The 12,293-nt window shown below is 32.3% G+C and overlaps 1 protein-coding gene across 1 annotated transcript; it reads left to right on the top strand.

The window, feature by feature from the left end:
* Positions 1 to 4,358: 4,358 nt before the first annotated feature.
* On the top strand, positions 4,359 to 10,785 carry LOC111365494 (12-oxophytodienoate reductase 1-like). Its single transcript, XM_022986053.1, has 5 exons — positions 4,359 to 4,521; positions 4,797 to 4,937; positions 9,580 to 9,710; positions 9,815 to 9,976; positions 10,068 to 10,785. The coding sequence occupies exons 1-5, from the start codon at positions 4,439 to 4,441 to the stop codon at positions 10,658 to 10,660; spliced, it is 1,110 nt and encodes a 369-aa protein (XP_022841821.1). The 5' UTR covers positions 4,359 to 4,438; the 3' UTR covers positions 10,661 to 10,785.
* The last annotated feature ends 1,508 nt before the right edge of the window (positions 10,786 to 12,293 follow it).

Here is a 12,293-nt window from a genome sequence, read left to right as displayed (position 1 = left end):
GATAACAAAGTGAGTTAAAACTTCAAAAATCACCCCATATTTATAGATAAAAAATCAGTGTTATTTTTCAAATTTGAATTTCAAAATCTACACGATTACAGATTACACTACGTAAAAAATGCAGCTATAACTGCCTAAGGGAGCAGGTCACACCTGCTATCGTGTAGCAGCTGAATTTTTTTAAAAAATTTTTTTTTTGCCCTTTAATTTGCTCGAGTCGAGCATTATTGTCACGGGCCAAAAATGGCCCGTGACACAAGCCAGCCTGTGTGGCTCGCTTGCTCGGGCTCGGGCCTACATTTTATTTTGAGGCTCAATCGCTACGAGCCACGAACTGGGCCGGCTCGGACTTTTCTCGAGTCGGGCCACGAGCCATCAAGCCTTTTTGACACCCCTACTATCAGTCGTATAACCTAAAATTGTTATCTATTATAAAAAAAAAAAAAAAAAATTCTCTCTGGCGAATCTAGTTAGGGCGACCAACCCTTAAATCCGCCCTGAGAATGTTCGAATCAAGAATCTTGAACATAGTGAAATCTCATAAATTTGGAAATAAAATATTCTTAGAAGTGTTGTTTTTGCTCTTAAACGACAGTAAATTTTGCTTTTTACGAGGTTTCTTAATATAGAATTACAATTGGTGATTAATAATCTGTGACTATTAAGGTCTTTTGGATTGTAAAGCATGGGTGTTCATAGCCGCGCCCCTCTAATTCCTGTGGTGGCCTGTGCTATGTTTCGATAGCAAGTTGGTGCCTTCAATTTTAATGTTTCTTTCAGAGCCAAAATTTCTGCTTCTCAAACAAGCATAGCTATTTTGTTCGGCAAATTTGAGAAAAGAGGAGGGGAGAGGGGGGCGGGGTGGATTATGGAATTTCTGTTTTGACAGCATATTTTAAGAAGCTGCTCAAATGGATAGCTATTAACTTTCTATAATTATCCGATATTAAATTTAATTTCTTTCTTATCCTCAGTTTGTTACTATTCTACAATAATGCAGTCACATCCACCAATCAAGTTAAAACCATTCTTTTATTTTTATGTTTTAACTTGCCATTGACCTCTCAAATTTATTTTCTAATTCCTAAAAATTAATTTTCTCCTTTCAAAAATAACTATGGTGAATATATTGTTTAAATAAATATTTAATAACATATACATCGTTACATAAGCAAAAAATAAATTTTCCAGCAACAATAATATATACTAAGATTAGAATAATCAATATTTATTTTAATAATTATATACAAGTATAGTACAACTCTTTTCTGTTTTTTTATCTTATGCTCAAATATTAAAATTTAAACATGCAACAGTTTTGAAACAAAAGTTCACCAAACTCTTAACTAATTTTTCGTGCAATTGATTGTTTTTTCGGCACAACTAAACCTGATTCTCTTAAAAGCACAACCATGGACAGGCAAAAAATGGAAAATGCTCTTTGTACATAGCATTTCCGACAGGGGTCTTATGGAACCCTCACTGTAGAGCTCGGTCCCACATGAAAAAAAAATTTATGTCGGTCCCGCGATTGTGTGTTGTCTGGCAGGGGTACATGCTCCGGCAAAACATTATGAATTTTTATTCTCTTAGTTTTAATATTTTTTACACTATTTTCCTATTTGTACGATTTTTTTTCCTTCCACATTCTACCCTTCAACTTTTCTCGAACCCTGAATCTCTTTCTTCTCCTAATACCTAAGTTTGCCATTTCATTTTACTTCGTCGAAAGAACAATAAATAAAATATCACGATATTGTCAATGTCATAAGGTCTGAAAAAATACGTAAAGAATGACTTCAAGAAACGAGAGATAATGGATAAAATTCTTGTTTGGAAACATTAATTCATCTTTTCGGTAAAAATAATGATATTGATGTTCTCAACATGAACAAAATGCTTATAAGATCGTTCACGCTTAATAGTCAAAGAAGACAATTTTGCATCACTTTTGTATGAAATGCTTTTATGCTATCATTGATATCAGCACCAAGAATTGAATTATCGATTTTCGGAGGCAAATAATAATTTACTAATTTGTGTTGGTGTTCATGTCAGAATAATTCATTTTTCTTTTTAGACAAGGACAAATCATTTATCCTAAAGATTTCACATCAATAGAGATTTTGACAGTTGATGGACTTGAGACCTATATTATTGATATATTCACTAACAAAGTTTTTGAAGGATTTCAAGTATTTGGCGATCTTACACAAAAAATGATTGTAATGAAAAAGAATATTAAGTGTACCCATTACTTTATAAGCTTGTAATATTAGCATGATTTACTCTACTTGCAAGTACTACAATATAGAGAGTATTTTGTTGCAATGAAGTTGTCTAGAATTAACCACAAAACTGGATTGAAGATCGATGGTTGAATGATAGTCTAATTGTATATATGACGATAACAATGTAAAATTTTCAAAGTGTGAAAACGAGTAGGTGACGTTTATAGTGATGTATTGAAATATTTTTATTAATAGTATACTGCTTGAAAAAAATTGTAACTTAATTTTTGATCGGAAGAGAATGTCTTGCTCCACTACTAGGAACAATAACATTAAATTAAAACTTAGGCTTTCAAACTATTACAAAGATATTGATATAAAGTAACCTTATTTTGGTCCTTGAATTGACTAGGCAACCACCCAACTTTGCTGCAGCTGATTGTAGAAATTCTCTACTTGTACGGAAGCAGTGCTACTAGAATTAATACAAATGTTGTTGTGGTAGCATCTGTTTGGTCTGTATTTTTATTTATTTATTTATTTTGCCATTATTATCCAACAAGAAGCTGTCAAGTGTTTTCTATACAAATTTAGGCAACAAATTTTCTATACAAATAGCATATCTTTGATTGTATAGGGTTTATCTGCATTTTCTCTGGTCGTTCAACAATAAGTCAATGTATACCGTTATAAGTTCATAACAAATAAGTTATATTGAATCGAACAACATTAATGAGTAATTTTCGAGTTATTTTGACCAAAATTACGTATTAAACATGTTTTTAGTATTTGTAACTTGTTTTATTGAGACAAAAGACATGGATATACAACACTCCATACATTCATAATTTACTTGATAGTTTTATTTTATTTTATTTTTATTTTTTGGCCGTACGAATGTTAAAAGGTTATATTGAGTTTTGTTAATGCTATAAGCTACATTTGTGTAGCACTTAATCATAGATTATTTCCACAAAGAAGGTGGATCATTATTATTGAGTGGAGATATCAACTCCCTTAATAATATAATATGTGATCTTATAAGATGGGATTATCTTCTTTTTGTTAAACTATGGAAACATGAACAATGTATCGAATGTCACTAGACTATTTAATTGCTAAATGGATATTTTATTCTATTCTCAACATTTGCTTTCTTTCTATTTTGCTCTCTAAAATCGCAATGGATACTGACTTTGTTATCATCTTCATTAAATATGGTTAAACTGTCAGAATCAGTCACGTGTAATAATTAAAAGTATATCTTCAACAATAATGTTATTCACATTAAGCGACTTCAATAGTATCATATGTGACAACGTATTATTTGAGGTATTAGTTTTCTATAATTCTGTTGCCTCAAAGAACAAATTGTCGCAGAGGATAATTTATGCAATCTTAACTATGAATAATATTACTCTATCTTCAATGCCTATCAAATACTGGCCACATTCAACTATTTTTCAAATAAAAGCGTGATAAGTAAACAATTCAAAAAAGGGAAAGTAGCGAGACTTAATATAGGTTTTTGCCATACTATATAGCATGTTAATCGTTTCATTTAGAAGCTTAAACTTAAGAATTACCTATATTCATTCAAATGTTATCTTTGACTGATATAAACTCTCTCTTTTATCTTTTCCATAAACAAAAAGAAAAGAAATAGAGGGGTTGTTAATTAAGTCCAGAGGATAATGGATTTGTCACTTCCAAACTAATGCGTTTCCATCTATCATTTCTCTCACAACCCGTGGGCCTTCTACCTCCACGCGGTATTGCTCCGTCAGGCTTTCGCTCATTGCAGAAAATCCCCCACTACTGCCTCCTGTCACAGTAAATTAGGGCTCGTTTGGTCGGATTTTGCTTCTGCTTCTCTAGAAAAAATTAATGAGAAAACTACCTTCATTAGTATTTGAAACTAATTTTTAAAATAGCTTTCTTTTCTACAGAGTTTTTAGTAGAAGTCAAATTTGACCAACTTTCTCTAAAAACTCTCTTAATAAGAAGCAACACTTTTATAAAATTAACTGCACAATTCCAAAAGTGGTTTCTGGATCTCAAAAACTTGTTTTAATTTCTTAAAAATCATGCCAAACGTGTCCTTAGAATAATAAAAGGTCAAGAGACAATTTTATTTTTTCATCATATTTTTTTCTGTTCTAAATCTCACTTCCATCTAATATGGAAATACTGCACAGAAAAGGAACATGGAAGAAGAAATAAAAGAAACTGAGGTGTCAGTTCCCCTCTTGACTCCATGCAAAATGGGAAATTTTAATCTTTCGCACAGGTTAGTTCTCGGTTCTCGGTTAAAAAACGTCTTTGAAGGTGTGCAGGTGACCTATTCCGTGGGGTGTGTGTGTTTGCGTGTGATCTTCCATATTTCAGTTCATCTGAACTCATAAATAGTTGTTCTCTTGATCATAAACGAGCTCTTAAACTCTCTAAATTTTTTCCCTTTTTGGCTAATTGTATATATAAGAGGACATGTAAAGAACTTACTGTCCTCTTGAAGTTTATAGGTTAATTTTTGTGGATATTGTCAACCATTTTGAAGATTTGCAGGATAGTTTTGGCACCAATGACAAGAACGAGGTCATACAATTTTATTGCACAACCGCACGGAATTCTTTACTATTCACAGAGAACAACGAAGGGTGGATTCTTGATCAGTGAAGCCTCTGGAATTTCTGAAACAGCTCAAGGGTAACTTGCTGGACTGCAACTTCTAATTAGTTTTTTTGGGAATAACACCAATAATGTGCAAATTATTTTCACAAAAACATACTGTTTATTTGTGTACAATCGAAACATAATTTCAACTTATCGAAATAGAATTTGAGAAGCAAAACATAAAAGTTACCAAATCTGAATACGTGAATATGGATTCATCTCTTTCGACTCTTGAACGAAAGCAGGTAATTCTTTGAATCAAATCTTGCAGAATAAACATGTAAATAATGTTAATCAATTTCTGAAATCAAACCATAATTAAGATAAATCAGAAAATGAAGAAAAAAAGATTTAAGTGATGGATTTTTGACCAATGCAAGTGTTTGACATTCTTTCCTTAAGATTAATTTGCCCCGTATCAGTGCTAACGGTTTTTTGACAATCATCTCCCAATATACAACGACCACATCGAGTCATAGGAACACTCCAAATGATTTCGACCAGTGAACTTGGGTTATTAAAGATGAGTTTACACCATTGAGATCAACTGCTTAATAGTGTTATGTTTATGACTTATACGTCTAGACTTACCATTACATGTGGCTTAGTATCTTATCAAATATTGTTAGCCAACGATCGATTTCATTTAATAGATACAAATTGTCACAACCAGTAAACCCTCTCATGAAACTACATGCTTCTTATTAACTTTATCTAAAGCTTAATTAAATCCAAACAATACTGTTAGATGATTTCTATCTAATTATTACACTAGTCAATCATGTTTACTAGTGGATTTCAGAATCACGGTATTCAATATCATCATTGAAATATTACATGCATTCGAACTTTATGAATATTCTTTAAATATTTCAATTGTTCTTACATGTCCAATCAACTGCCACAATTGGCTTATATCCATTTAATCCACTTTAGACTTAGTGTACATCATCCTTTTCATAGATATTTTTCCATGATTATAAGATAGAAGCAAATGTAATTGTTAAATTGAGTTACCCCCACAATCCCTCAATTAGGAATACATATGCAATCTAGTAATGTTTCGTCCACAAGTTTTGAACTTTTTATTCAAGTTCACGAGCATTTATGATAGCCCCCCACATCTTTGGGTTACAATTGAACTTAGGATTCAGCAACTCTTTCATAGTTCAATTCATTTATCTCTTAGATAATATCCGTATCAAATGTTTCGTGAAAGTCTAAGCATTTTTAAAATAGTGGTAGTTGACTCACAATTTATTAAAATTGCATATAACGTACTTCAATCTAATTATTTTAATATGATCATCCAAATTAAATCAAGACCATCATATAAACCAGCAATGCTTTCAAAGCATAAACCAATTTAATTGGTCTCATGATTAAAGTCAATTTCAACAGTGAAGAGGGTCTTATCATAATTGTCACATTTCATATGATAGTTTTATTTCATGTCAAATAATAAAGTACATATTCACTTGTTTCACCATATTCAAACTTGAACGAACGAATCAACCATAGGTTAAAAAGTTGTATTTTCAAGAAACACAACCCCACAAAATGACATACATTTTGAATTAATCTCTATGAAGAGACACGCCCATTGAAAAAATAATCATACCAAAAGTCATGATTATTCATATGAAAAGACTCCTTTTCATTTCAACAAATCATATTTTGTCATATTCTTATACAAATATAGTTTTACACAAATCATCTCATTTAATTCATCAAATTAATTAAGGTTGTCATCATTAATCAAGGCTAGTATACTTTTCAATATAATATGAAAATTTAACCAATTAGGCCATTTTGACCAAAAGGTCTATCCGAAATCTAAATTCCTGTGTGGGTATATAGTGGAAAGAAAACCCATCTAATTGTATGGGTTGGGCACCAAACATGTCTCCTCATGTTAGTAATATATTCACACATTTTCCTTCCATGCACATGCACTTGTTCAAAATAAACCACTAACTTATTTACTGAACATGCACGTTTTCATTGGTCAAAATTTCAACAAATGAATTAATCCAAAATCAATTTCAAAATGAAATTGTACCATGAAAAGACCTTCCATCCACATATTTCCTCCCACATTTTCATTGGTCAAAATTTCAGCAAATGAATTCATCCCAAATCGATTTCAAAATGAAATTGTGCCATGAAAAGACCTTCCTTCCAGATATTTCCTCCCATGACAGTTACAAAATATACAACGATTATGGAATGACCAAATCGACATCAGACGAGATTCCATAATTCAAAGCTTACTTGGACAGAAAGGAAATTACTAATTAAATGAATCACAATCAGATTTTAATTTCCAATTCTAAACAGAAAAATAATTTCCATGCGTTGCTATATGTATTTCAAAGATATATGAAGAGACAAATCCTATAATGTCTCTTAAAAAAAAAAAAAATCCATACCCATTCATATAAACAACATAATAACAGGGTCATTGTCTCATTAAATGTTAAGGATTAAGATTAATTAACAAGTTTTACAGATATAGATCTGACATATATTTTTAAACTGATGCCAATTAAAAAAAAAGAAACGAAAGTGAAAAGACACAACTTTACAGGAAGTCATCCATCATTTGTCATTCTTCATATTGCATTTAAAATGTATAAATATCTGTTTCAAGCACTTGATTATAGTAATTAATTGCTGGTTTATAATGCCTGTAATAGCAATGTGCATTTCTAAAGCACAAACAGGAAAGCCCAACTTCATAAGAATTTGAGTAGCAAAGCAGAAATTAAACAGTCTCATGTGCTATTTAGCAATTATCTACACAAATTTTGATGCACCATTGAATATGACATCAAAATTCAAAAATATTATAAATTTTAGAAATGGGATAATTTAATTTGATAATTCAAATTTTCATGCATGCAATACCATTAGATTAGATTTGTGAAATATAAGATGCAAGTAAAAAATCCATCTTAAGATTGTTGAAAATAACATCGATAATGTGCAAATTATATTCACAAAAACATATCGTTTATTTGCGTGCAATCGAAATGTAATTTCGACTTACCGAAATAGGATTTGAGAAGCAAAACATAAAAATTACCAAATCCAAATATATGAATATGGATTCATCTCTTTCGACTCTTAAACGAAAGCAGATAATTCTTTGAATCAAACCTCACAAAACAAACATGTAAATAATGTCAATCAGTTTCTAAAATCAAACCATAATTAAGACAAATCAGAAAATGAAGAAAAAAAAGATGCAAGTGATGGATTTTTGGCTGAGGCAAATGTTTGACATTATTTCCTTAAGATGAATTTACCCTACATCGGTGCTAACGATTTTTCTACAATCATCTCTCAAGATACAACGATCACATCGAGCTATAGGAGCACTCCAACTGACTTCGATCAGGGAACTCGAACGGAATTCTCTCTCTACCATAAACATGTCTTTAATGCAAGACATAATCACTTCTACAAAATATTTTATATAATTTGACATGAAATGAATAATATGAAATTATGGAATGACGTCCAAGGGGTCCTATATATAGAAGATGAAGGGTTGTGGGTGAAGGGGCACACCCCAAATTCAAGACTTTTTTCGTGAAAAGTTACACTTTATTTCAAACATGCATCCTTTCGAAAAGTTATAACACTTCATTCTTTCAACTTTGGACTGCAATTTCTCATTCATTTGGAATTGATTTCGAGAATCCAAATATACCACGACGATCTAATCGACAAGTAGAATAAGTTGGTCCATTTATTTTTGTAATTTGACTATCTGATCAAGTCCAAATATTTGGCCGAAGTTGACACGAAGTCACACCTTTTCATTTTGGTTTTAACCAACTTTTCAATCACTTTTAAACCAATTCCAATAGTTCTATAATCTGTATTTAATGAACAGAACAAAACTTAAAAGCTTGATTTTCAGCTGAATGTTGTACAAAAAGAACATTTAGCAGCTTTTAAGCTCGGCCAGAAAGGTTAAAGCCATGCATTTACGTGATTTTAATACATAATATGATAGATTTAAAGGGGTGTAAGGATCTTGAATCTTGTTAGAATATAGTGACACGAATTCTGTTTGGGCCGGCCCAAGAAGTCAACGGTGTGACATGTATGGTGAAATCAAAATTATGAGAATTTAAAGTTAGTTAAGATCTGATGCCTAATTTTGTGGTCCAATTGGCTATCCAACTAATTAATTATTAACATATCATCAATTTAGTGGGTTAATGATGAAGTTAATGAAAGTAATTTGAGATGTTATGTTAATTATTGACGACGTATTAATAATTAATGGATTGGATGGATAGCAAAATTGAACATCATATCTCAACTCATTTAAAGTGAACCCGTTTTATATATATTCAGTTTGCACTTAAATTTAAATTTTTTTCATACTTTTTAATCATATATTCTCCAAAAAATCACTTTTCCAAAAATCATTTTTCCTCAAAAAAATCTTTAAAAAGGAGACAAACAGAGGCCTAATTTGGAGTAGTCGTCAAAACACTAATCTCTTATACTCATGTTTGATAAAGTAAATTTTCCTTTTCTCTGCTCGTGATTTTTTTCATCTTAGGTTTCTACATAAAGCTATATGTTCTTGTTCATATTGCCTGAGTAACAAGTACTTGAGGCCCTCACTTTATTTCCTTTTTCTTGGTTGAAGATATCCACATACTCCAGGCATTTGGACAAAAGAACAAATAGAAGCATGGGAGCCGATTGTAAAAGCAGTTCATGAGAAAGGGGGTATATTCTTCTGCCAACTTTGGCATGCCGGCAGAGTTTCAAATCACAGTAAACCCTCTTTCCCTTATCCAAGTTTTTAACCTTAATTGAACCTAAATTTATACAATTTCTGATACAAAATTAACTAGATTTTGTTCATTCTTGAATTGCAGGTTTTCAACCTAATGGCGATCCTCCAATTTCTTGTACTGACAAAGCCATCCAAATCGAGCACAACAAAGCAAAGTTTTCACCCCCACGTCGATTGACAGTCAAGGAAATCTCCCAGGTAGTCATCGATTTTAGAATGGCAGCCAAAAATGCGGTTGAAGCAGGTATAATCTTAACTATTTCACTCTAACGATCCATAGACATGAATCAGTATTACTAAATAGAAAATATGTTAATTCATGACTGCTTTCACAGGTTTCGACGGGGTAGAGATTCATGGAGCAAACGGTTACCTGGTCGACCAATTCATGAAAGACCAAGTGAACGACAGAACAGACGAATATGGAGGGAGCATAGAAAATCGTTGTCGATTTCCATTAGAGATAGTAAGAGCAGTATCGGAAGAAATTGGTGCTCACAGAGTTGGAATCAGGCTCTCACCTTATGCCAATTACAACGACAGTGGAGATACAAACCCTGATGCCCTCGGCCTCCATATGGCCGAGGCATTGAACAAATACAGCATACTGTACTGTCATGTCATTGAGCCAAGAATGATCACAATATATGACAAGCAGGAAACTAAAAGCTCCCTACTGCCTATGAGAAAAGCTTTCACAGGTACTTTTATTGTTGCAGGAGGATACAACAGGGACGATGGTAATGAAGTTATCGGCAGGAGTGGTGCTGATCTTGTTGCATTCGGGCGACTGTTCTTGGCTAACCCGGATTTGCCAAGAAGATTTGAGCTTAATTCAGTACTCAATAAGTATGATAGAAGTACGTTTTACACGCACGATCCCGTCATTGGCTACACAGATTATCCATTCCTTGAAGAAAAAATCTAGGAATCAAATTCGTGCTAATGGTTGGAGTTTAAGCTCGTAATTTTTGACATGCAACTATGTATAAACGGCGTTTGAATATGCTAAAGATATTCTGTATTAAAATACCATCCTCTGGACTTGTATTATTATGTTAGATGAAAGGTAGACATAGTCAAATTATTCCATAGACAAATTTTTAAAAAATCAAATAAATAAATTCAGTCGTACAATTTTCCTAATAATATCAGAAATGCTAGTCAAACAGGGAATTTAGACAAGGTTTTATACAGGAATTTACCTCAGCCCTTGATTATAATCAAGGACTGGGGTGAATCCCTGTATAAATCCCTATCTAAAATCCATGTTTCAGAAGCATCTCTCATTGCAGAAAGGACATTGCCACATTCCAGCCCGTTGATATGATAAAGTGACGTTCATGGCAAAGTCACAAGTACCATTCTAACGCGTCTTCATTTATGTGATGTTACAAAGTCAAATGTGTTCTTTCTGGAGTATAAGATCCTCCTTAGAACAATCTGAAAATAATACACTAATAGAATTACCGTATTGTAATTTAAATAGCATAACGAGATGATCCATAGGATCAAAATGTTAATTCGAACTCACAAACTTCACGATATTTCTTTAAAACGAAATTGACGTCTTCATATGTGCTAAAAGCATACAGTAATCGTTTCACAAGATAGAAGAAATCTTATCTCCTGGTAATATGCAGGAATTCTAATAAACTCAATGAAATGCTTTTACTTCGAGAACAATATCAAAACGAGAGAAAATGAGATTTAAAGCAGAAAAAGTTTACAATGAAAAATGGTGAAATTGTTCTGATAGCAAGGCATGCTATTTATAGATTCGTTCGTCGTTATTCGAACATCCTTCAAACCTTTTCGAAACGATTGTTACTATGCAGACAGTCTCTATACCCAAACATACATCACCATTCAGAATGAAACTTTACATCCGTTATGTCAATTAACTGACGTCTGTTAAGTCGATCCATACAAGAAAATACTCAGAAAAAGTCAACGGTAAGAAATTTTTTTTAAAAAATTATCTTTTAAAAATAATTTCATTAACTTATGAAATACCCAAGAATTTGATTAGTTACAATTTGGTCCAAAATTTAGATAAATTTTGTCCAAAAAATAATATAGTACAAGAACCCACCCGCACTAGCACCCACACCTGAACACGACTCGGGCTCGAACACTTGCTCGTGTCGTGCCAACCAGATGGCAATAGCTCACGCATGTGGGGTTAGGATCAAACCTTATATAACATAGGTCTCCCCACTTTCAAAGACTATTGGTACCCCTTGAGGACTAAACTCAATTGCCAAACTTCCACTATATAAATCATGCCAAAATTTCCTAACTTTCTTATGTGGGATAAGTGTTTAGCAGGTTAGCAACTTCCAATAAATCAAATTCTTCACCAATATATAATTTCAAATGAGTTACTTTGACATCAAATATTTCACTCAATTCTAAATGGTCAATAAATAAGTATCTCATATTAATCACCTTGCGAAATAGAACGTCAATTTGTTTGGTCCCGTTAAAATCAAAGTACGGATCCCACTAAAATTAAAGCTCAAAGTTGACTCAATTAACTAATTAAAACCATTTCCAAC

This window comes from Olea europaea, chromosome 2 (genome assembly GCF_002742605.1).
Source record: "Olea europaea var. sylvestris chromosome 2, O_europaea_v1, whole genome shotgun sequence".
Classification (NCBI taxonomy): domain Eukaryota; kingdom Viridiplantae; phylum Streptophyta; class Magnoliopsida; order Lamiales; family Oleaceae; genus Olea; species Olea europaea.
Note: the sequence above shows the minus strand (reverse complement) of the source record. Positions and strands in the feature narration are given on the sequence as shown.

Coding starts and splice junctions, on each gene's coding strand:
- LOC111365494 (XM_022986053.1), top strand. CDS start 4,439: ATGGAAGAAGAAATAAAAGAAACTGAGGTGTCAGTTCCCCTCTTGACT. Junction 4,938..9,579: donor ATTTCTGAAACAGCTCAAGG/GTAACTTGCTGG, acceptor TCTTGGTTGAAG/ATATCCACATACTCCAGGCA. Junction 9,977..10,067: donor CAAAAATGCGGTTGAAGCAG/GTATAATCTTAA, acceptor CTGCTTTCACAG/GTTTCGACGGGGTAGAGATT.